General features: G+C 46.1%; 1 protein-coding gene across 5 annotated transcripts in view; it reads left to right on the top strand.

The window, feature by feature from the left end:
• Nucleotides 1-25,768, top strand: part of LOC147019399 (ubiquitin carboxyl-terminal hydrolase 14-like) — a 203,105-nt gene that overhangs the window by 78,065 nt on the left and 99,272 nt on the right. For all 5 annotated transcript variants that reach the window (XM_085893825.1, XM_085893823.1, XM_085893822.1 and 2 more), the window contains one exon: nucleotides 17,692-17,766. In XM_085893825.1, the coding sequence (XP_085749951.1) occupies nucleotides 17,692-17,766 (75 nt within the window). The remainder of the gene's footprint in view (nucleotides 1-17,691; nucleotides 17,767-25,768) is intronic.

Genomic DNA, 25,768 nt, shown 5'->3' with positions numbered 1-25,768 from the left:
TGTAGTATCTGCCAGATCTGTGTCTATATTTTCAGAGGTTTCACGAGGTCAGGTCAGGTATGGGAGCATGTGCCAGAACAGCACATCGCTGCGTCCACTTTCCGCCGGTACTCCAGGGGCCTCCGTCTGGCCATCCCCCAGGCAGATGCCAGGCCCATCCCCATCTCCTTGAGATGATGGTCAACCTGTTGCAACCATGAGACACGTGGTCGACCCACTGGCCTCCTCCACTCATGAGACTCCCTCGCTGAGAGAATCTGGTGAGCAGGATCAGAGTCAGGAAAACGAGCCACATGTCCATACAGCCGCAACTGACGCTCACGGACTATGCAGGTAACAAATCTCATCCGAGTCTCTCTCAGCAACCGCTCGTTGGACACAAAATCCGACCAGCGATAGCCAAGGATTCTCCGAAGAGACCTGGTACCAAAGGAATTAAGTCTCCGTCTCAGATCCTTGGTCAGAGTCCAAGTCTCGCACCCATAGAGCAAGACTGGAAGTACCAAGGACCTGAAGACTCGGACTTTCGTCCTCCCGCACAGGTACCGGCAGTGCTACACCCCATGATCCAGTGAATCCATGACTCCCCAGGCCCGACCCAGACGTCTATTGACCTCTGACTCGCAGCCAGCAGAGACATGAATATCACTGCCAAGGTAAGTGAATCTCTCCACGACCTCAACATCCTCACCACAAACAGACACAGACAGGACAGCAGCATCCAAGATGTCACCGAAAGCCTGGATCTTAGTTTTGACCCAAGAAACCCGTAATCCCAACGGCTCCGACTCCTCATTCAGCACCTCGAGGGCCCTCAAGAGGATGTCTAAAGTCTCCGCAAAGATGACGGCATCATCTGCAAAGTCAAGGTCCGAGATCTTAACATTCCCAAATGACGCACCGCAACTTGATCTCTCCGACATCCTCCCTAGAATCCAGTCCATACAAGTGCTGAAAAGTGTGGGGGCAAGTACACATCCCTGACGAACTCCAGTAACAACTGGAAATAAGTCAGAGATGGTACCACCACACTTCACAGCACTCTCAGTACCAGAGTAGAGTTCAGACATCAGATCGATCAGTTTTGGTGGCACCCCACGAAGACCAAGAATCCTCCAGAGGACATCCCGATTCACTGAATCGAACGCTTTACAGAGATCAACATAGGCTGCAAGCAGCCCCTGCCGAAACTCTCGTCTGCGTTCGGTGAGGACACGAAGTTCAAGGATACGGTCAATCGTTGACCTCTTTGGTGTAAAGCCTGACTGCTCTAGACGCTGGTGCTCAAGCAGATGGTGGCGAACCCTATCGATAATTATCCGAGCAAAGACCTTGCCCGGCACCGAGAGCAGCGTCACCCCTCGGTAGTTGTTGCAGTCTTGGCGATCACCCTTCCCTTTCCAGAGAGGGACAACAACGCCCCTCTTCCAGTCAGTTGGGATGATGCCTGTGTTCCAGGCAGAGCACAAAACTGCATGCAACGACACGAGTGCAGCATTTCCACCAGCCTTGATAAGTTCGGCATGGATGCCACAGATCCCTGGAGCTTTACCCCGTTTCAACTGGTTCACCGCAGCCCGTGTTTCCACAAGCGTAGGTGGATCACAGTTGATTCGAGGGTCAGCAACAGGGATTGTAACACCCTTGACGTCCAACTCGACAGTTGGGGGATCAGCCTGGTACAACCGCTCAAAGTAACCGGCCCAGCGGGCCTTCACTTCAGACTCCTCTGTCAAGAGCCTACCACTCTCTGCTCGAACTGTAGTGCTCCGAGGGATGGGCTTGGATGAACGTAATGCGCGAATTCCCCTGTAAGCGGGATGAGAATCACCTGTCCACAGGTGATGCTCTACCCCCTCACAGATTCCTCGCACATAGGCCTCCTTGTCCACCCTCAGTGCACGTACAGTTTTATGCCTCAGCTCCCTGAACAGCTCAGCTCTGCCATTCAGCCTGGCCCTGCCACTCTGGTCAATGGTATCCAGTGTCCCTTGAGAGACAAAATTCTTCTTTGCCCTGCGGTGAGCTCCAAGGCATCCACCGGCAACATCAAGGACGGTGGTCTTGAAGGCGCTCCACAACTCTTCAGGACCCCCCAAAGCACCCAGACCCCTCAAGTGTCCACTCAGCCTGTTCGCAAACTCCTCAGCTACTCTCTCATCCCTGAGCTTGGCAACATCCAGCCTCGGCTGGGATGGTACCATTCTCCAGGATTTAAGGTGCAGTTTAGAGTTGTTACAACAAGCCTGTGGTCAGTATTGAGGAACTGAGCACTCCGGTAGACCCTGCAGTTCTGGATCATCCTCCAACGACCGTCAATGAGGACATGGTCAATCTCCTTTGCCACACCGCCAGCGTTGGAATACCAAGTCCAGCGATGAGCTTGCGGGCGCTGAAACCATGAACCAGCCACCCTAAGTCCATGACTTCTTGCAAAGTCAAGGAACTTAGTGCCATTCTGGTTCATAGTTCCTGACCCATGGGGACCAACACACACCTCATAACCGTCCCTATCAGTTCCAGTCGATGCATTGAAATCCCCCAAGACTAGAAGTGTATCTCTTCTGGGGCACTGATCAACCACAGACTCGAGTGTGGCGTAGAATGCATCCTTCACGGTGAGATCACTCGCCTCAGTCGGAGCATAAACAGAGACCAGGGAAATGACACCTAAGGAGTGACGAATCCTTAATCTCATAATACGCTCGTTGACCGGTGTTACCTCAATTATCATTGGGGTCAGCTTATTGGACACAGCTACAGCAACTCCTTGGGTATGGTAACCATCAGAGCGACCAGACCAATAGTAGGTGTAACCGCCCACCATTATCTCACCGCAATCCGGTCTCCGAACCTCAGAGAGAGCTGCAATCCCAATGTCCAAACGCTTGAGCTCAGATGATAACAGAGACAGGTGATCATCCTCTCTTAGGGATAGGACATTCCAGGCACCCACCCGAAGGGACCGCCTCAGGTTAACCCAAGGAGACCGCCGTCTTGTGGACGACACCTCAGCACCACTCCGACACACTCTCCCGCAATCTGACCCAGGGATGTTACCCCGTGGTTTCCCTCCTATCAGAGATTGGGGGTCCCGAAGGCTTTGCCCCAATCCCGTCATCCGGTGAGCTGCCCTGCGAAGGGAAGCTGCACAGGAGGTACTCCCACGGAGTGGGTTTTCAGATTTTTTTGCGTTTTTGCGTTTTGCGGAATGAAGGGTTTTACGGTGGTCGGAGTGCAAATCCTGCCACCAACCTCCAAATAAGAAGTGACCCAACTGCAGGAGGACGTCCGCAGACACAGTTGGGCACTAGATATGGATGGCCGTTGGCTCACAAGGAACTCCTCCGCCATCCATCGCGACCATACTCCATGCAGAGCATTGGTGCTGCCTAAGCAGTCTCCTTGGCTATTGGACACAATCCTGGACGGGTCGCCACTCCGACACAGTATACCAGCATGCTGGCACTCATTTTGCCGACCTCGGAAGGATGACAGGCAGAGTCAACCCCACCTGGTATGAATTCAACAGTGGACTGGGGTTTGAACTCAGGATCAGAGGATTCCAAGCCACCACCCTCACCATTGAGCCAACACCAGGTATACTCCTCCGCCCTTTGCTCACGAGGTGCTCTACAGGAAATCAAAACAAACCTGGCAAAAAACGAACGTTAAAAAAAGTTATAACGATTGCGCGGACCCTGAATGGATGTACCACGTGACACGTGGCAGATTATCTGAAATGGTTATTTCACGGGCGATTGAACTTTGCGATGTCTCCAGGGTTGTCCTTCATGAAGCAGCAACTCTTTTGTGGATAAAGTCATTATTTGAAAGAATTTATTTTATTTAATTAACCGCTGCGTGCACGGTGAAAACCGGCTTTAATGTTAAAGGGATTCACATGGTATGCAGCGACAGCCTGACCAACCATTCCTTATCAACCATTTAATTGGAGTTCTTGCATGAGTGCTTAAGCCACATGCCAAGTGCCCATTGTCGATAGCAGTACCGCGCTACGTCATTCTGAGTGAATCGTTCACTCATCGCGGGCGCTTTTTCCACACCACGTCATTCAGAGCCATTGGTTCGTGCTCCGTCGCCCTGATCAAGTGGTTTGTGCTCCCTCACCTGGAGCGAGTGGTTCGCGCTCCATTACCCTGAGCGAGTGGTTTGTGCTCCGTTACCCTGAGTGAGTGGTTCGTACGCCATCACCCTGAATGAGTGGTTCGCGCTCCATTACCCTGAGCGAGTGGTTCGTGCTCCGTTACCCTGAGTGAGTGGTTCGTACGCCATCACCCTGAACGAGTGGTTCGTGCTCCGTCATTCTGAGCGAGTTGTTGTGAAATAACACCCAATTTCCAAGCTGTTTGCTGTATTAACGCATTTTCTAAATTACCGAGCCAAAGTTTTTTTTCCACCCGTCACACGCAGCTGTTTATAAAGATTAATGTTTGTGAACATATCCCTGAAATGTTGATATAAATGCAACGTTGTTTTTCAGTGAAAGCTACTCAAGGTTTTTGGGTTGTATATTACACAGTAGCTCTCAGCTCTCACACGAACCTCGACAAGGTATACAAAAAAAAAAGTACTGCAGTTGGGATTTCACACTGACTCCAACCTGCCGAGTCCCAAAAAATTGTCGATATCGGTCAAGCACGCATGTGTGCGTGTGCGTGCGTGCGTGCGTGCGTGTGTGTGTTGTTCATGAAGCATTACAATGTCGTGCTTTATGATTGTTATGCTCTCTGCTAACTCCCTTAGCCCCAACTCTCTCTCTCTCTCTCTCTCTCTCTCTCTCTCTCTCTCTCTCTCTCTCTCTCTCTCTCTCTCTCTCTCTCTCTCTCTCTCTCTCTCTCTCTCTCTCTCTCTCTCTCTCTCTCTCTCTCTCTCTCTCTCTCTCTCTCTCTCTCTCTCGTGTCTCTCGTGTCTCTCGTGTCTCTCGTGTCTCTCGTGTCTCTCGTGTCTCTCGTGTCTCTCGTGTCTCTCGTGTCTCTCGTGTCTCTCGTGTCTCTCGTGTCTCTCGTGTCTCTCGTGTCTCTCGTGTCTCTCGTGTCTCTCGTGTCTCTCGTGTCTCTCGTGTCTCTCGTGTCTCTCGTGTCTCTCGTGTCTCTCGTGTCTCTCGTGTCTCTCGTGTCTCTCGTGTCTCTCGTGTCTCTCTCTCTCTCGTGTCTCTCTCTCGTGTCTCTCTCTCGTGTCTCTCTCGTGTCTCTCTCGTGTCTCTCTCGTGTCGTCTCTCTGTCGTCTTCGTGTCTCTCTCTGTCGTCTCTCTGTCGTCTTCGTGTCTCTCTCTGTCGTCTCTCTGTCGTCTTCGTGTCTCTCTCTGTCGTCTCTCTGTCGTCTTCGTGTCTCTCTCTGTCGTCTCTCTGTCGTCTTCGTGTCTCTCTCTGTCGTCTCTCTGTCGTCTTCGTGTCTCTCTCTGTCGTCTCTCTGTCGTCTTCGTGTCTCTCTCTCTCTCTCTCTCTCTCTCTCTCTCTCTCTCTCTCTCTCTCTCTCTCTCTCTCTCTCTCTCTCTCTCTCTCTCTCTCTCTCTCTCTGTGTGTCTCTGGACGCGTCCGGGCGGTGTTTGTCTCTGGACGCGTCCGGCGGTGTTTGTCTCTGGACGTGTCTGGGCGGTGTTTGTCTCTGGACGTGTTTGGGCGGTGTTTGTCTCTGGACGCGTCCGGGCGGTGTTTGTCTCTGGACGCGTCGGGGCGGTGTTTGTCTCTGGACGCGTCGGGGCGGTGTTTGTCTCTGGACGCGTCGGGGCGGTGTTTGTCTCTGGACGCGTCCGGGCGGTGTTTGTCTCTGGACGCGTCGGGGCGGTGTTTGTCTCTGGACGCGTCGGGGCGGTGTTTGTCTCTGGACGCGTCCGGGCGGTGTTTGTCTCAGGACGCGTCCGGTTGGTGTTTGTCTCTGGATGCATCCGGGCAGTGTTTCTCTCTGGATGTGTCCGGGCGGTGTTTGTCGCCGGACACATCTAGGTGGTGTTCGCCTCTGAATCCATTTGGGCAGTAATTAAGTCTGGACGTGAGTTTGTCTCTGGACGTGTCCAGGTGGTGTTTGTCCGTTAATGCGTTTCGGCGGTGTTTGTATCCAGATGCGTCTGGGCAGGAGTTTTTCTTCGGATGTGTCCGAGCAGTTTTTGTGTCCGGACGACTTAGCTCCGGATGCATCCGGCAGGTTTTGTCTCTGGACGTGTCCGGGCGGTGTTTGTCTCAGGACGCGTCTGGTTGGTGTTTGTCTCTGGATGCATCCGGGCAGTGTTTCTCTCTGGATGTGTCCGGGCGGTGTTTGTCGCCGGACACATCTAGGTGGTGTTCGCCTCTGAATCCATTTGGGCAGTAATTAAGTCTGGACGTGAGTTTGTCTCTGGACGTGTCCAGGTGGTGTTTGTCCGTTAATGCGTTTCGGCGGTGTTTGTATCCAGATGCGTCTGGGCAGGAGTTTTTCTTCGGATGTGTCCGAGCAGTTTTTGTGTCCGGACGACTTAGCTCCGGATGCGTCCGGCAGGTTTTGTCTCTGGACGTGTCCGGGCGGTGTTTGTCTCTGGTCTGTGTTTATAGTATGACGAGTAGGAAATGGATTTCAGATTATTTTGTTTCCATCTTCACTGTTATTCTATCATTTTGATGAGACAGTATGAATCATAATTAACGCTCCACTGCATGTCTTCCTTCCCTTCCCCTCACTTCACACTGTTTTCCCTTCCCCCACCCCTCCTTGCTCCCCCTCCTCCTCGCTAGAGTACCTATATATAGAGAGTAGCGACATAGGGGGACCAGAATTTGATGGTCACGTGACACATGGGCGCCATTTTGTTTCACACTCTAGCGCCAAGCTACGCATCGAATCCAGATCTTCACCGAGTGAGCTCGGAGAGACCGAGTTTGAAACTGAGTGAAACTTTATTAGTCAAAATGACGGGTTGTTGCGCCTTTGGGTGCAGCAACAAATCTGAGAAGGGGTACAGGATGTATAGGTTTCGTTTTCAATTTCTGCATTTAAGCTTTTAGCCGTCGACAGTGCCTTTAGGCACGGCTCCCGGTATTGGAACCATGTCATCATGTGACCCATATAAACTTTCAAGGACATCTAAGCTTTTAGAAGTTGTTATCTATGGAAAGAAGAGAAAATTCGTTGTTTTGATAAGTAATTTGATGAACAATTTTGGTATTTGTCTATTTCTTATGTTGACCAAAAACCAGTCAAGTTTTAGACTAAAAAAAGGGCAAAATAATGTACACATATGGACATTGACATGTATGGTATATAAGTCTTACTGTATATGCGTTGAATGTGTTACCATGGTAAAGATTATTGTAATAAGAATTATATCAATCATAGCAGCAATTGATATTATTATTGATTTATTTGATTTATAGCCTGTATGATTAAATTGGAACAAAAAATTACCTATAGAACCACTGCCCCCACGCCTGCCCCAAAAATGAAATGCTTTAAATTTGGGGGCCCTCTTTATGCATGCCGTTGATCTTATTTATTATCATAACCCCAGTAAGGATCAATGGTAGTCTGGGATGTTGGCATCTAGAAAGCTAACAATATGGGCAATCATTATTTAGCAACCCAATTAATTTACATATTTATCACTTAATTGCACATTCTTATGAAAATACACAATTTGTAATGAATTGTCTGTTTATTTGGTTACCATGGCAACACATTAGATGGGGTTTCATAAAAAAAATCTAGCCTACAATCTCTGACCTTCATACTTTCATTTGGTGTATTTCCATTTTTGTTCAGAATCATCAATCATGTAGTATTGTCTTGAAAACTTGCTGTCAAGTTGTTAATATTTCACCAAAATTAATTTTGCTGTAAACACTAATATATAACTAATCATGATATTACGTATTTATACACTTGAATTTGAAAATGCCTGCAGTGTATGAACAATACAGGTAACTCTGCATGCATGTAAGTCAGCCTTATTAAGTCGAAAAATCGCACAAGTTTAAACAAATTTTGAAACCGTATTATGCAAGACGTGTTATTTACCTTCTGTGAGGCAGATTTGTTCTACGTCGAACAGATTTCTGTGGTCCCAAGAGATTCAAGTTAAGCAGAGTTACCTGTACTTTCATTTCTTTATCGTTCATCATCTTGCAAATTGATGGAACACTGTTGACAGAAATAAAATAGCAAGTCAAACCTACTGCAATTTTTCATGGTCTGTTTCTTCACAAGATTGTACCAGTTGAATACTTAACATAAGCATTTTGACATGAACGTGCTTCATAGATTCATCCAATAATTGCATAGCAGGCCTGTGCAATTAACTATTCTTTGCCCATAAAAAAGGGTCATTTCAATTGTTAAGATATTTTTGAAATCTGATACAATCATTTTGGCATAGTCACTTTTTGGTGTGTTTGAGAGCGTGTTGGGTGGTAACTATGATGATAAATTACATGTAGGTATCGGTGTTTGTTGTTTTTGTTTGTTATGGGTGAGATGATAATGTGGTGAGATGAAAAAAGTAAAGATGGGTGAGGTGGAGAGGGATGGGTAGGGGCAGGTATGGATCAAATTGAGGCCCCAACTTAGGCCTATGGACTCGAGATTTTTATTTGGCTCGACTTCATGTCATAAGCCTACACAGGCCGAGTTTCTCCCAAATGTCTCGTTCTCTGGCAAACTTACTCTGAGTTTCCCGTGTAATGAGTACATGCATTTTAACATTTTATCACTTTCAACCCCATTGATTCTATAATCAAGATCTTTGGCCGAGTAAAACATGAGAATAAATATATATGTCCAGTGATGTATCCCACCCTCCTGATGTATTGCTTCATTCATGCATGCTGCTACGGCGGTAGCGTACGCACTGCACGTTATCCAGAGTGAAACAAAATGGCGCCTATAGCTGAGTTGTCGCTACTCTCTATATATAGGTACTCTACTCCTCGCTCCCCTCCCTTCTTCACTCTCCCCACTCTCTCTTCCCCACCCTTGTCTCCCTCTTTCTTCCGCTTTTTTCTCTGCTCCCTTTAGTATCCCCGTCAGCAAAGCGATGGGTGGTATTTGCTCGTATTAAATACTTCTGGCTGTCAGAACATGCATCCGATCAGGTTGAAATTTAAACATATATTCCACACGTCTACTGGATCATAACTGTGACGTTTCACATCGATTGATGAAGCAGTTAAAGAGAAAATTTTTTTGCATATGTTATCTGTGTAAAGTTTATCCTTGATCTGTTCAGCCACTTCCGAGAAGATTTTTGAAGTTTTTTTTTCTTCTTTTTGAACAATATGGCAGCCAAATGACGTGACCGATGACATCATCAATTTTTTTTTTTCTGTGGACCATTTTATCCCTCGATGACCCTCAAAAAAATTCATTCTGATCAGATGTGGCATTCTACATATGCAATTATGACGTCATAACGAAGGCACATATGACGTCATGAAAAATCTCACATTCCCTATGAAGAGTACTTACCGATTGTCAAGTTTCAATTTTTTCCTTGGTGTGGTTTCAGAGATGCAGAGGTCCAAAGTCTTTCCATTTTTGCACCATGGCTGCCACGCCACATGACTTATGATGTCATAATCTTTTCTAATAAATTTGTGTGTGTGTGTGTGTGTCAGTGTTTGTCAGTGTTTGTCAGTTTGTGTCAGTGTGTTTCCTCCATAATTCCAAAACCATAAAACCTAGCAGCCTGAAACTTTGCATGTATACTAAGAAAACTCCAAGAAAGTGCAAGACTGCAAACTGGATGTTTGGGTTAATTAAAACACCCCTTTTGAAGACGACTAATGGCCTTATTTAATTACATACTTTATCAGGCGATCCACGGCCACGTCGCTCTCTGGGTGTCTTCAGGCGTATCCTTGGTAACCTTGCTGGGGTCTGAAGCCGCCATGTTTTTTGGCCTGCTCAACCATGCCTTGACTTGGAACAGACCGCAACAATTTCTTAATGAAAAAGTTATGTTTTTCACTTTCCTCACTCATATTATCGAATGCCTGTTCATCATAGCTACGAATCGTTGGGTACATTGTAATGCCTATAAACGCCCGGAGACGTCAGCCTTCGTGGCTTTATTTCATTTCCGTAAATGCGATCACCATGAGAATCTCTTGAACTAAGGAGAATTCCAAAATTTAAGTTCCAGCATCAAACTTACAAGCAGTTCCAACTCCGAGAAAAGTGTTCATTTGTCCAATTCAGACATATTTGAGATGTCGGGTGTCTGCGGGAGGTGTATGTTTAATAATATGGAATAGGCAAAGCCGAGAAGCGAACGTAGAATTCTTCTTACATTCGCTTCTTAAATATATTGAATTAAACCATCTTTTTGCATTGAAAAAATTAATATTACCTGAACATTACCTTCACAACAACTACAATGCCAAGAACAGGATCTCATCTGCAAAAATAAATATTACCTCAACATTACCTTCACAACAACAACTACACCGCATAGAACAATATCTCATCTGCAAAAATAAATATAACCTTAACATTACCTTCACAACAACAACTACACTGCCGAGAACAGGAAATCATCTGAAAAAAATAGATTACCTCAATATTACCTTCACAACGACAACTACACTGCCGAGAACAGGATCTCATCTAAAAAAATAAATATTACCTGAACATTACCTTCACAACAACAACTACACCGCATAGAACAGGATCTCATCTGCAAAAATAAATATTACCTTAACATTACCTTCACAACAACAACTACACTGCCTAGAACAGGAAATCATCTGAAAAAAATATATTACCTCAATATTACCTTCACAACAACAACTACACTGCCGAGAAGAAGATCTCATCTAAAAAAATTAATATTACCTCAACATTATACCTCTACATTACGTTCACAACAACAACTACACCGCCTAGAACAGGATCTCATCTAAAAAAATAAATATTACCTTAACATTACTTTCACAACAACAACTACACCGCATAGAACAGGATCTCATCTGCAAAAATAAATATTACCTCAACATTACCTTCACAACAACAACTACACCGCATAGAACAGGATCTTATCTAAAAAAATTAATATTACCTCAACATTATACCTCTACATTACGTTCACAACAACAACTACACCGCCTAGAACAGGATCTCATCTAAAAAAATAAATATTACCTTAACATTACCTTCACAACAACAACTACACTGCCTAGAACAGGAAATCATCTGAAAAAAATATATTACCTCAATATTACCTTCACAACGACAACTACACTGCCGAGAACAGGATCTCATCTAAAAAAATAAATATTACCTCAACATTATACCTCTACATTACGTTCACAACAACAACTACACCGCTTAGAACAGGATCTCATCTAAAAAAAATTAATATTACCTTTACATTACTTTCACAACAACAACTACACCGCATAGAACAGGATCTCATCTAAAAAAATTAATATTACCTTAACATTACCTTCACAACAACAACTGCACTGCCTAGAACAGGAAATCATCTGAAAAAAAATTACCTCAATATTACCTTCACAATGACAACTACACTGCCGAGAACAGGATCTCATCTAAAAAAATTAATATTACCTCAACATTATACCTCTACATTACGTTCACAACAACAACTACACCGTCTAGAACAGGATCTCATCTAAAAAAAAAATATATTACCTTAACATTACTTTCACAACAAGAACTACACCGCATTGAACAGGATCTCATCTGCAAAAATAAATATTACCTCAACATTACCTTCACAACAACAACTACACCGCATAGAACAGGATCTCATCTGCAAAAATAAATATTACCTTAACATTACCTTCACAACAACAACTACACTGCCGAGAACAGGAAATCATCTGAAAAAAAAAATATTACCTCAATACTTCCTTCACAATGACAACTACACTGCCGAGAACAGGATCTCATCTAAAAAAATTAATATTACCTCAACATTATACCTCTACATTACATTCACAACAACAACTACACTGCCTAGAACAGGATCTCATCTAAAAAAATAAATATTACCTCAACATTACCTTTACAACGACAACTACACCGCCGAGAACAGGATCTCATCTGAAAAAAAAAATCCTCAACATTACCTTCACGATGACAACTACACCGCCAAGAACAGGATCTCATCTGTTGCCAAAAATCGTGTGACAGACAGACAGACGAACGCAACAGACCAACATACTTGGCGAAAAAATTTTCACCAAATAACTAGTCCTGAAACAAGGAAACCTCTTCATAGGCCCACTGTGCAGGAAGTGGTAACTTGGCCAAGCAGAAAAATATATTTTCCTACCTACTCCAATTGAGGGGAAAAGTAGGAAGGTTAGAGCAATATGGATGGAAGTGTTTAGTGATAAACAAAGGAAGCAGTGGTCAAATTAATGTGCGGTCAAACACTGCCTCAAAATTGGGGAAACACTGGATGCATACTGCAGCCACATGGATCATATCAAGAACCATAAATAAATGGACTACCACAAAAGGAGTTCATCATCTGAATGACTCAAGTCAGCCCAAAGTGGAGAGTAGTAAGTACTTCCTTTCCCCTTTTGGCTGGTGTTCCTGCCTCACACCTTGCCCTTCCTGATGCCATGGAAAGTAAGGCTCTCAAAATCATTGGGATCTCCCACAATGAAGCCGAGTTGTCTTGGCCTGCGACTCTCACATTGCAGAGCGGTTGGTTGCTTCTCTGTATTATACCACCTCCTTTTTGGTCTTGCACCCTCTGCCCTCTCTTGGTTGTGTTTGTCCCAGGTTTTTGCAGGGTGCACATGGTCTTCCAGTAACCTTGTTGTTAATGTCCCAACATCCAGTCTCACTGCTCACATCTCATTTGTTCCTCTTTTCTCTCGCCTGTGGAACCATCTTCCCCAGTCTGCTCAATCCCATTCTTCTCTCCGGGGCTTTAAACTTTGTCAGGTCAGGTTCGATCTGTGACCTGCTACAGGTACCATGTAAACCTGTACTAACCTGTTCCATGGTCGGGTTGTCGGTGACTAAACCGTCTCCCCCACCAGGTTTTCTGGTGAGGAGGGTGTTTGGATATGGACACCCAGCAGGATTAAAAACAAAACCTGTCAAAGGGCGGAGGAGCTCCTTGTGAGCCAACGGCCATCCATATCTAGTGCCCAACTGTGTCTGCGGACGTCCTCCTGCAGTTGGGTCACTTCTTATTAGGAGGTTGGTGGCAGGATTTGCACTCCGGCCACCGTAAAACCCTTCATTCCGCAAAAGCGCAAAAAAATCTGAAAACCCACTCCGTGGGAGTACCTCCTGTGCAGCTTCCCTTCGCAGGGCAGCTCACCGGATGACGGGATTGGGGCAAAGCCTTCGGGACCCCCAATCTTTGATAGGAGGGAAACCACGGGGTAACATCCCTGGGTCAGATTGCGTGAGAGTGTGTCGGAGTGGTGCTGAGGTGTCGTCCACCAGACGGCGGTCTCCTTGGGTTAACCTGAGGCGGTCCCTTCGGGTGGGTGCCTGGAATGTCCTATCCCTAAGAGAGGATGATCACCTGTCTCTGTTATCATCTGAGCTCAAGCGTTTGGACATCGGGATTGCTGCTCTCTCTGAGGTTCGGAGACCGGATTGCGGCGAGATAATGGTGGGTGGTTACACCTACTATTGGTCTGGTCGCTCTGATGGTTACCATACCCAAGGAGTTGCTGTAGCAGTGTCCAATAAGCTGACCCCAATGATAATTGAGGTAACACCGGTCAACGAGCGTATTATGAGATTAAGGATTCGTCACTCCTTAGGTGTCATTTCCATGGTCTCTGTTTATGCTCCGACTGAGGCGAGTGATCTCACCGTGAAGGATGCATTCTACGCCACACTCGAGTCTGTGGTTGATCAGTGCCCCAGACGAGATACACTTCTAGTCTTGGGGGATTTCAATGCATCGACTGGAACTGATAGGGACGGTTATGAGGTGTGTGTTGGTCCCCATGGGTCAGGAACTATGAACCAGAATAGCACTAAGTTCCTTGACTTTGCAAGAAGTGTGGCTGGACTTAGGACTTAGGGTGGCTGGTTCATGGTTTCAGCGCCCACAATCTCATCGCTGGACTTGGTATTCCAACGCTGGCGGTGTGGCAAAGGAGATTGACCATGTCCTCATTGACGGTCGTTGGAGGATGATCCAGAACTGCAGGGTCTACCGGAGTGCTCAGTTGCTCAATACTGACCACAGGCTTGTTGTAGCAACTCTAAAGCTGCACCTTAAATCCTGGAGAATGGTACCATCCCAGCCGAGGCTGGATGTTGCCAAGCTCAGGGATGAGAGAGTAGCTGAGGAGTTTGCGAACAGGCTGAGTGGACACTTGGGGGGTCTGGGTGCTTTGGGGGGGTCCTGAAGAGTTGTGGAGAGCCTTCAAGACCACTGTCCTTGATGTTGCCGGTGGATGCCTTGGAGCTCACCGCAGGGCAAAGAAGAATTTTGTCTCTCAAGGGACACTGGATACCATTGACCAGAGTCGCAGGGCCAGGCTGAATGGCAGAGCTGAGCTGTTCAGGGAGCTGAGGCGTAAAACTGTACGTGCACTGAGGGTGGACAAGGAGGCCTATGTGCGAGGAATCTGTGAGGGGGTAGAGCATCACCTGTGGACAGGTGATTCTCGTCCCGCTTACAGGGGAATTCGCGCATTACGTTCATCCAAGCCCATCCCTCGGAGCACTACAGTTCGAGCAGAGAGTGGTAGGCTCTTGACAGAGGAGTCTGAAGTGAAGGCCCGCTGGGCCAGTTACTTTGGGCGGTTGTACCAGGCTGATCCCCCAACTGTCGAGTTGGACGTCAAGGGTGTTCCAATCCCTGTTGCTGACCCTCGAATCAACTGTGGTCCACCTACGCTTGTGGAAACACGGGCTGCGGTGAACCAGTTGAAACGGGGCAAAGCTCCAGGGATTTGTTGCATCCATGCCGAACTTCTCAAGGCTGGTGGAAATGCTGCACTCGTGTCGTTGCATGCAGTTTTGTGCTCTGCCTGGAACACAGGCATCATCCCAACTGACTGGAAGAGGGGCCTTGTTGTCCCTCTCTGGAAAGGGAAGGGTGATCGCCAAGACTGCAACAACTACCGAGGGGTGATGCTGCTCTCAGTGCCGGGCAAGGTCTTTGCTCGGATAATTCTCGATAGGGTTCGCCACCATCTGCTTGAGCACCAGCGTCCAGAGCAGTCAGGCTTTACACCAAAGAGGTCAACGATTGACCGTATCCTTGCACTTCGTGTCCTCACCGAACGCAGACGAGAGTTTCGGCAGGGGCTGCTTGCAGCCTATGTTGATCTCTGTAAAGCGTTCGATTCAGTGAATCGGGATGTCCTCTGGAGGATTCTTGGTCTTCGTGGGGTGCCACCAAAACTGATCGATCTGATGTCTGAACTCTACTCTGGTACTGAGAGTGCTGTGAAGTGTGGTGGTACCATCTCTGACCTATTTCCAGTTGTTACTGGAGTTCGTCAGGGATGTGTACTTGCCCCCACACTTTTCAGCACTTGTATGGACTGGATTCTAGGGAGAATGTCGGAGAGATCAAGTTGCGGTGTGTCATTTGGGAATGTCAAGATCTCGGACCTTGACTTTGCAGATGATGCCGTCATCTTTGCGGAGACTTTAGACATCCTCTTGGGGGCCCTCGAGGTGCTGAATGAGGAGTCGGAGCCGTTGGGATTACGGGTTTCTCGGGTCAAAACTAAGATCCAGGCTTTCGGTGACATCTTGGATGCTGCTGTCCTGTCTGTCTGTTTGTGGTGAGGATGTTGAGGTCGTGGAGAGATTCACTTACCTTGGCAGTGATATTCATGTCTCTGCTGGCTGCGAGTCAGAGGTCAATAGACGTCTGGGTCGGGCCTGGGGAGTCATGGATTCACTGGATCATGGGGTGTGGCGCTGCCGGTACCTGTGCGGGAGGACGAAATTCCGAGTCTTCAGGTCCTTGGTACTTCCAGTCTTGCTCTATGGGTGCGAGACTTGGACTCTGACCAAGGATCTGAGACGGAGACTTAATTGCTTTGGTACCAGGTCTCTTCGGAGAATCCTTGGCTATCGCTGGTCGGATTTTGTGTCCAACGAGTGGTTGCTAAGAGAGACTCGGATGAGATTTGTTACCTGCATAGTCCATGAGCGTCAGTTGCGGCTGTATGGACATGTGGCTCGTTTTCCTGACTCTGATCCTGCTCACCAGATTCTCTCAGCGAGGGAGTCTCATGAGTGGAGGAGGCCAGTGGGTCGACCACGTGCCTCATGGTTGCAACAGGTTGACCATCATCTCAAGGAGATGGGGATGGGCCTGGCATCTGCCTGGAGGATGGCCAGACGGAGGCCCCTGGAGTACCGGCGGAAAGTGGACGCAGCGACGTGCTGTTCTGGCACATGCTCCCATACCTGACCTTTAAGACAGCTGTTCACCACTTCCTCAGGTCATCCCCCATCCATACTCATGATCTCTTCTACCTCAAATGACCTCATTCCAACAATTCAAACACTGACATGAACTGCTTTAACAACCAAAGATACTGGACTGTTAATGGATTAATGAGATGGGATTCACTGAGTGTTGGGCACTGGATTCACAATGAAGAAAAAGGACAGTTGGTGTCAGGTTTTGACTGGGATATGTCAGTGCAATTGAACCCATGTTTTAGCTTTCTCGAGCTAACATTTCATGCAGAACTTTGCCTTCTAAACTGGCAAGCAGATGTTCAATATCTATTGCATTTCATTGATTGCTTGTGCAATACCCGAGGTATTTTCAGTCCTTGAAAACCCATTAACAGGGCAATCATTACTTCGTTTGCTCTCAGCGAAAAGGCAAGTGAAACAAAGCGATTAAATATCTTGTAAATTAACGAGCTCGTTGTGCTTTAAGAGTGAACCTTTGAACGCAATGGTTTGTCACCAAAGGCTGTTAATACCACACTTGTAAACCAGTTTATATTGTCCTGATTGGCTGAACGCAGGTTCACTAAGTGCAGTGATGAGATCAGTCAGGACAACTCAAGCTCTGCAAACTCCATACACCGTGCAGATGTCATTTCTGTGATGCCCAGGGAGGCTAAAGGAATAGTGTGCCCTTGGGATGAGAGCTGCATGCTTGCTGATGGCAAAATGCACTCCATGTAGTGTTGTCCATTCTGGGTAACGGTAGAGTCGGTTAACGAGTTGTCATTTCGGCATCAAAGGCTTTGCTAGGAACAGATATCTGGGCTATTTCATGTTGAGTGAATTGATTAACATGTTTTATTGTTAGAATGATCGTATCTATTGATCGACACTAGACAGTAGCACAATTTCACAAACACCATTTCAGGTGTTCACAAAATTAAATGGCTATGTGTGCCGTGGGCACATGAGTCCAGCCCGTGGAACTCAGTTCTTCACTTCCGCCATCAACCCTAATGATTAAGCTTTGAAACTTGATGGTGATGAAACTACATTGCCTGTAGTAATGCAGTGAGTTGAGTGTGGGCAAAATTGAGGCTTACTCTGGAACGAGGTTCAAAAACTGGCCTGTGCATTTCATCAGCATTACCCTGACATCCTTAGCTTTTTGTAGTTTGTCATTTAATATGCACTGCTGTTTTTTGTCCCACCACTTTTGCCAAGCATATGGTCTGTCGAAAACCATCCGATGTTTTGTATCCCTTTTTCATTCACTTGCACATTTTGTTTGAAAAGGGATTGACTTCTCTGTTCTTGCAGGATGCAAGGGAGTGCTGGCAAGAGTTGATGAACAGGCTCACCAAGCTACCATCGTGGGAAGATCACAAAGAAGATGTAAGTAATGTTTTTGTAAATCTCTTCGTCTCACCCATAACAATGGGATTAAGCAAGAGTTTGCTTTGTTGTTCACAGGAGCCAACCTTTCGCTCCAAGGTTACTAAGGGACGGTTTGTGAAACGATGATGTGTTTACGATTGGGATAGAGGTTATAATGCGGTTTCATCTAATTTAACAATATCTGGAGATTATTTGTCTGGAACATGTTGAATGTGACTGCCATTATACTATACTGTCGTGGGGGTGGCTGGCCAAAGTTAACCCCCCCCCACCCAAATTGTGGTGCCGGGCGGTTAACACCCCTCCCCCCCCACCCAGATGGCTGAGCGGTACCTTGTTAATAGGAGGTGGACACGTTGATCCTCGCATATTTTAACACATGCTCGAAGGGTATGGTGGAAGGCAATGGCAGCCAGGCGGAGGAGCTCAGGACAGGAGAACTGCATCAGGACAGCACAACTGCTTTATCCTCAAACCCACTACAATTAGACGAATACAGTTTCTTCAAAATGAACGCATTTAATGAACATACACAAATATTTACAAGCCAGTAATTCAAAAGGAAATAATAATAATAATAATAATAATAAATAAATAACTCCGATGATCGAGGCCTCACACGCACTCAAATACAGACAACGGGGATACAAAATGAAAAGAAATCCCTCCTTTTAAAGTATGCTTGTTCTCAGCTTGGCCCAGAGCTGATCCTTGTCAAACTGGAATTGAGGCGCTTCTCTCTCAGCAGGGCAGACGTATGCCAGGCAATCCACGAGTGGCTCTCCACATAAAGGCTCAAAATGTGCTCGCCTTCCTCTTTCCGAAAGTGCGCAAGCCAACTCCAAACCTCTTCAAAAGCGCCACCTGCCTCGTCCGTTTCTCACACTGACCTCGCGCGTGCGCTTCGCCAATCTCTTGTCCCACCCAGATGGAAACCTTCCACAATCCAAAAGTGCGCAAGCCTGCTTGCCCTCGACCTCGATCACACCGATCTCTCTCTCTCTCTCAAGATCCGTAACCTCTACCGCTCCTGTGTGCTCCTTCCCTCTATCTCCTCTGCCTCCGGGGCGTGGCCTCCTTGCCCAAAACCCGGGAAGGCAGGGCTTCTGCTCAGCTAGCCTCTGATGTCATGCCCACCAATCGTCCCTCGGGGGCGTGACCGCTTGTTGTAAACCCTTGAAGGTGGGGCTTTCTGCCCGTTTGTTGTGGTTTCAGGGACTCGTTTCCCACCTTTACTGCCTGGCTTGAAATATAAAAACATAGGAGAAATCATAGAGGACAATCACATCCTGGGGAACTTATTATTACTCCCTCAGCTAATTAACAAACAAAAATTTACAATTAATGTCTCCCGAGGACAAACAAGGGATGGGGGTAAGAATAAGCACCACCCCCTCGTGTGGTGAAACGTAACATTTAAGCTCACAGATTCCCTAACTTAGTTACATCGAGATGCTTTCTACTCGTCCACAGACCAAGCAGCTCTACACAAAGATAAATTCCCTATTAAATTCTTCCATCTACCCCCACAACCATAACAATACCATCACTGCTTATCAACATTCAAAGTTAAGGAAACCACCCTCATTTCATGGACTACCTGGTGTACGGATAACATTTGTTTCAATGTGTGATTTGTGAAGGCAAAATTAACATTGTCTAAATTATGAAAATGTATTATTCCTGCTCAGAGATGAAGTGGGACGTATGCATTCCAACGATTACCTGCTGTATTTGTTTTTTTTTCAAATCGATAAATGTAGAATTGTCCCCTGAAATGCCCAACTTGGATAAAGATTGTCATACTGTATTCTTCGCAACCAGTGTTTTTGTTTTTTTGCATGCAAAGCCAAGGCTCATGGAAGAGCTAGAACACAGAACGGATCAGGACACAACAGAACAAAAGGAATAGCAGAAAGAGAGTGGGGGAACGATGAACAATAGGACTGAGGGACAAAATAACCAGACGAACAAACAAGAGATGGGGGTAAGAATAAGGAGTAGGGGAAGACGCAGCAGGTGGACAATTTTAATACAGAAGCAAACTCTCAAGAAGGAAAAACTGGAAATTTGAAAGGAGGTGGGCTTGGGGAGGGGTGAGAGGGCAGAGGGGGAAGGGGTAAATGGGGGTATAAAAGATCATGGTTTTGGATGAAGGATGATCAGAAATGGTGGTGAACCTCTAGAAGCAGTCTTGAAGACCCGGAGGGAAGAATTGGATTGAAAAAAAAAATGTGGAAGTTGGTTCAACAGGCAAGAAGAAAGAGGAATGAATGAGTCGAGGTGAGCAGTGATTCTGGATTTTGGAAGTTTGCTCTTCTTTAATCGCCCGATACGCGACTTGAGGTTCAAGTGGGACTATCAGTCAGCCAAGCAGATAAAGACTTAGGTATCCCAAGTGGGTTCAGCCTTCAAAAGCAATGGCTGATTACTGATGTGGCACTCTTTAACCCATTGCCTAAGATTAATGGTGGTACCACAAAGCTGACACTATTTTGAATTCCCCAGGATTGAGGTGTATTGAACCTAAATGCCTAATAAATGGTCACTCAAAGTCAGGTCAGGTTTCAAGTCAAGGTTATAACAAAGCTTTTGTGACCAGCCTCTGTGTAACGGGGACAACACATGTAAATCGGCCTCCTTGCTGCAGCACTTAAGTGACCTCCCATTCTTGGAGATAAGGACCATTAAACAGTTTATGCCTGATATTAAGGAAAATAACTTGGATGTCTATGAATAACTGATCACATAATTGTATCAGTGGACTTCCCTGCCATTCTTAGACTTATAGAAATAACAAAAGTGTGGAAGAACCATTTTATGTTCTCCAAGTGGAAATACAGGAACAGTTTGTAACAGCACCCCATTTACGTCCCTTGCCATCGAATCTTTGACCCTGCAGGAAACAATTAATAATAGGTTACAGTAACACTCATGGGCTGGACGCGCCGAGGCTGCGTGCGCAAGCGGTGCCGATAAGAGAACGAGCGCGATCTCGCCACGCTGGTGCGCAAGCGGTGCCGAGAATAGGAGTACGAGCGCCATTTTGCCACGTGGCGTGCTCGAGCTTGGACGCTCGAATCCATTGACATCGGCTTCTCACAAGCCGCCTTCGTGCCTTTGCCTCTCATCCATGAGGCATCACCAAGTACTCCGTATCTTGTCTGCATGTCATCCAGGCCTAAGGTTTATCTCGCTAGGGTTCCCCTCGAAACCCGTATCCGCAGTCCCATAGTTGAGAGCGGGTTATAGATTAATTATAACGTTCGTGAATGCCTTGCTTGTGTCGTATTCCCCAATGTGTCCCCAATTAATCTGGTTGAGTTATACGAAAGTTTCGGCCTTGAGTTTATTCGTGCCATGCTGAGGAACAATCCGCTCGATTTGTATTTAAAACCAAACGGGCTACGGACTGGCAGACTTCACTCGGTCTTTGACAAACCCAGTCTGCAGCCGGGGTCTATTTCCCCAGCTGGTAAGGCCGAGGTGTACGTTGGTATCGTGATCCGAGGCGCGTGACCCGAGGCCTGTGCCGAACTAGCTGGCGTTATAACCCCGGAGACGGCGGTGCTGTTAAGTGACGCCGAATCTTCACCATTTGGCTGTCAAGAGTAGGGTGCGAATCCCGACACCGCTGGATCCACAACAATATATATACGAGGTGTGTTCAAAAAGTATCCAACCTTAATTTTTCGTGCGTAAACAAATGAAGCTAGGGAGGCGTGGTTTGGTGCACGTATGTAGGCGATCCTAATCCGTATGCGTGAATATTTTCCCGCCTGCAGAAGCTGTCAGTCGCCGACAGACCGCCGATGAGTGAGGAAGTGTAAGTGAGCGCCGTCAAATTTTCGTTTTTGATAAAATGACGGAAAAACTTGAACAACGCTACTGCATCAAATTTTGTGTATAACTTGGCGATTCCCAAGTGGATACGATCCGCAAGATTCAACAGGCCTTCGGGAACGAAGCAATGGGCACCACACAGATAAAAGAGTGGTACAACCGCTTCAAAGATGGTCATACATCAGTGGAAAGTGAAGCACGTTCTGGTAGGCCCTCAACATCCCGAAATGAGATCGTCATTGACCAAGTAAGGACCCTGCTGATGCAGGATCGTCGAATCACGATCAGAGAACTTGCAGATGAGGCGGGCGTCAGCATTGGATCCGTTCATTCCATTGTGACTGAGGATTTGGGCTTAAGGAGAATCTCAGCGAAGTTCGTGCCAAAGCTGCTAACGATCGAGCAGAAGCAACTCCGTTTGGAGATCGCACAGGACATGCTGGAGACTGTGAACAGCGATCCCAACTTCTTCAACACAGTGATCACTGGCGATGAGACCACAGTGATCCGTCATTTTGTCAAAAACGAAAATCCGACGGCGCTCACTTACACTTCCTCACTCATCGGCGGTCTGTCGGCGACTGACAGCTTCTGCAGGCGGGAAAATATTCACGCATACGGATTAGGATCGCCTACATACGTGCACCAAACCACGCCTCCCTAGCTTCATTTGTTTACGCACGAAAAATTAAGGTTGGATACTTTTTGAACACACCTCGTGTATATATATATATATATATATATATATATATATATATATATATATATATATATATATGTATAAGCATATATATATTTATATGATATACTTATATATATTTATATTTTAAATGTATAATTGTATATCCTATATATTATTTCTGTTAACGTCTGCGCGTAATTTGACGTTTCTCCTCTGAAATTGCCGGACGGATTGTCGCTACTTTCGGCATGCGGGTGGTCTGTGGTCTAATGTACAGCATGGGCTATATGAGATCGTGCCAGACGGACAGGTTTGGGAATTTTTGGTGATTTTGTAATTTTTACATTCGTTTTCATGGCGACGTGTGACGTCACCGCTGAGAGGCGTAATGACTTCATGACATCATCGGTCATTCGCTGACGTCATTACGTCTCGTCGACAAACCGTCACCGCTGAGAGGCGTAATTCCACTCTGAGAAAACAGCGTCTGCAATGTAAAACCCTCTTCTGCACATACTGACTAACTCAGAAGGTGAATTTGACACAAAAAATGTAACAAGAAACATTGTATATAAAGAAATTCGATAAATCACATTATGAACACTGGATATATTGACGTCCTAACAAACCCTCACTTCGAAACTTCGCGCATAGCTCGGGTTTGGCTTGCATATATATATATATATATATATATATATATATATATATATATATATATATATATATATATATATATATATATATATATATATATATATATCTTCTTCTTCTTTCGGCTGCTCCTGTTAGGGGTCGCCACAGCGGATCATCCGTCTCCATTTCGCTCTATCCTCCACATCTTCCATTGACACTCCAACCACCCTCACCGCATCCATGAACCTCTTCTTTGGCCTTCCTCTTCTCCTCCTACCCGGCAGCTCCATCCTCAGCATCCTTCTCCCGATATACTCCGCTTCCGTCCTGTGCACATGTCCAAACCATCTCAATCTCGCCTCTCTCACTTTGTCTCCAAACCGTCCTACCTGCACTGTCCCTCTAATACACTCATTCCTTATCCTGTCCATCCTCGTCACTACCAACGAGAATCGCAGCATCTTTAACTCTGCCACCTCCAGCTCCGCTTCCTGTCTTTTTGTTAGTGCCACCGCCTCCAAACCATACAACATAGCTGGTCTCACTATCGTCTTATATACTTTCCCCTTAACTCTTGCAGCTACCCTTCTGTCACAAATCACTCCTGCAACTCTTCTCCACCCACTCCATCCTGCCTGCACTCTCTTTTTCACTTCTATACCACACTCTCCGTTACTTTGGACAGTTGATCCCAAGTATTTAAACCCATCCACCTTCCCCACCTCAACTCCTTGCAACCGCACCATACCACCACCCTCCCTCTCATTTACGCACATGTACTCCATCTTACTCCGACTGACTATCATTCCCCTTCTCTCCAGTGCGTACCTCCACCTCTCGAGGCTCGCCTCAGCCTGCTCCCTACTCTCCCTACAGATCATGATGTCATACGCGAACATCATAATCCATGGAGACTCCAGTCTGATCTCGTCCGTCAACCTGTCCATCACCATTGCAAACAGGAAAGGTTTCAGAGTCGATCCTTGGTGCAATCCCACTTTTACCTTAAACCGGTCCGTTATTCCTCCCGCACACTTCACCGCTTGTCACACTGTCCTCATACATATCCTGCACCATCCGCACATACTTCTCTACCACTCCCAACTTCCTCATACAATGCCACAACTCCTCTCTTGGCACCCTATCATAAGCTTTCTCTAAATCCACAAACACACAATGTAACTCCTTCTGGCCTTCCCTATACTTCTCCATCAACATTCTCAAAGCAAACATCGCATCAGTGGTGATCTTTCCTGGCATAAACCCATATTGCTGCTCACAAATAATCACCTCTCCTCTCAACCTAGCTTCCACTACTCTTTCCCACAACTTCATGGTGTGGCTTAACAACTTTATCCCTCTGTAATTACCACAGCTCTGCACATCACCCTAATTCTTGAAAATCGGAACCAGTACACTTAATCTCCACTCCTCCGGCATCCTCTCACTTTCCAAGATTTTATGAAACAATCTGGTTAAAAACCCCACTGCCATCTCATATATATATATATATATATATATATATATATATATATATATATATATATATATATATATATATATATATATATATATATATATATATATATATATATATATATATATATATATATATATATATATATATATCCCTGTGTCGTAAGAGGCGACCAGGGTTGCGTCAGGAAGGGCATCCGGCGTAAAACATGTGCCAAATCACTATGCGGATGACCCGCTATGGCGACCCCGAAAGGGAGCAGCCGAAAGAAGAAGAAGAAGATATATATATATATATATATATATATTTATATATATATATATATATATATATATATATATTATATTATAATATATATGTGTGTGTTTCGGTTTATTATTCGGTTACTTGGTTTATTATTTTTGGGACATATTTGAAATGTCACACTCAGGGATCCGGTGGTAAAGCGTACTCGGGGAAACTACACCTACATGCCACACAAATGCTTAACAACTCGGGTCGAGTCCAGCAAAAGGGAGGGGGGCAGTGTTGCGGTTCTGAAAACCGCCTTCTTCTAAAGCAATGGCATACATCATACAGTGGTCCCCAGACAGTTATTTCATTAATATACATGCAATTAGACCTTTGCCTCATGTCTAATCGGTCAAATGGGACGAAGTGCATTGTGTGGATCTCATCGTTTGGTCTGATTATATCTCTATCTTCATTCCAACTCTTTTCCTCTTATTCCTGAAATAAATCCAAGCAAGCACGGCTCCCAGACGGCCGCTTCTGAAAACCACAGCAACATCCTCCACGATAAGAATCCGTCCTCGCGGAGCAACCTCCAAGATGGAAAAATCCTCCGCTGCAAGATACGGTGTCAAAGGGAAGAGTAGAATCATATGTTAAATCCCAACGCCGTACAGGACGCAAGTGATGCGCTGTTTTCAACCCTAATTATATCAAATCCTTTCCTTCATCCATGACACATCAGGGCCGGCACCACGTATGCAACCGCCTGTGAAGATCACCACTGTGATAGATATCTGCATGCACAATGGCGGACCCACGCGCAGCCCCGTGATAATTTATCATCGTGCAGTACAGGGCACGAATAACGCACCTCTTCATTCAGGTCTGTGCGCTGATTACAATGGCATTTTATTATCGTACAGAAAGCGAAATGAACAGCGCACCTCTTTATTCGGGTCTGCACGCTGATTACAATGGCATCTTACCATCGCATTGTACGGGATGCGCATGGCGCACATATTTCTTCGGGTCTGCGCGCTGGTTCATAACGGCATCATACCATAGATTCTCGCTCGCCACTGCAGCCACCAATGTCTTCCGTGGACGGCAGACATCCTCCCGCACCTCTG

Source organism: Eptatretus burgeri, chromosome 9 (genome assembly GCF_056783735.1).
Source record: "Eptatretus burgeri isolate ZD-2024b chromosome 9, Ebu_testis_v1, whole genome shotgun sequence".
In the NCBI taxonomy this organism is placed as follows: domain Eukaryota; kingdom Metazoa; phylum Chordata; class Myxini; order Myxiniformes; family Myxinidae; genus Eptatretus; species Eptatretus burgeri.
Note: the sequence above shows the minus strand (reverse complement) of the source record. Positions and strands in the feature narration are given on the sequence as shown.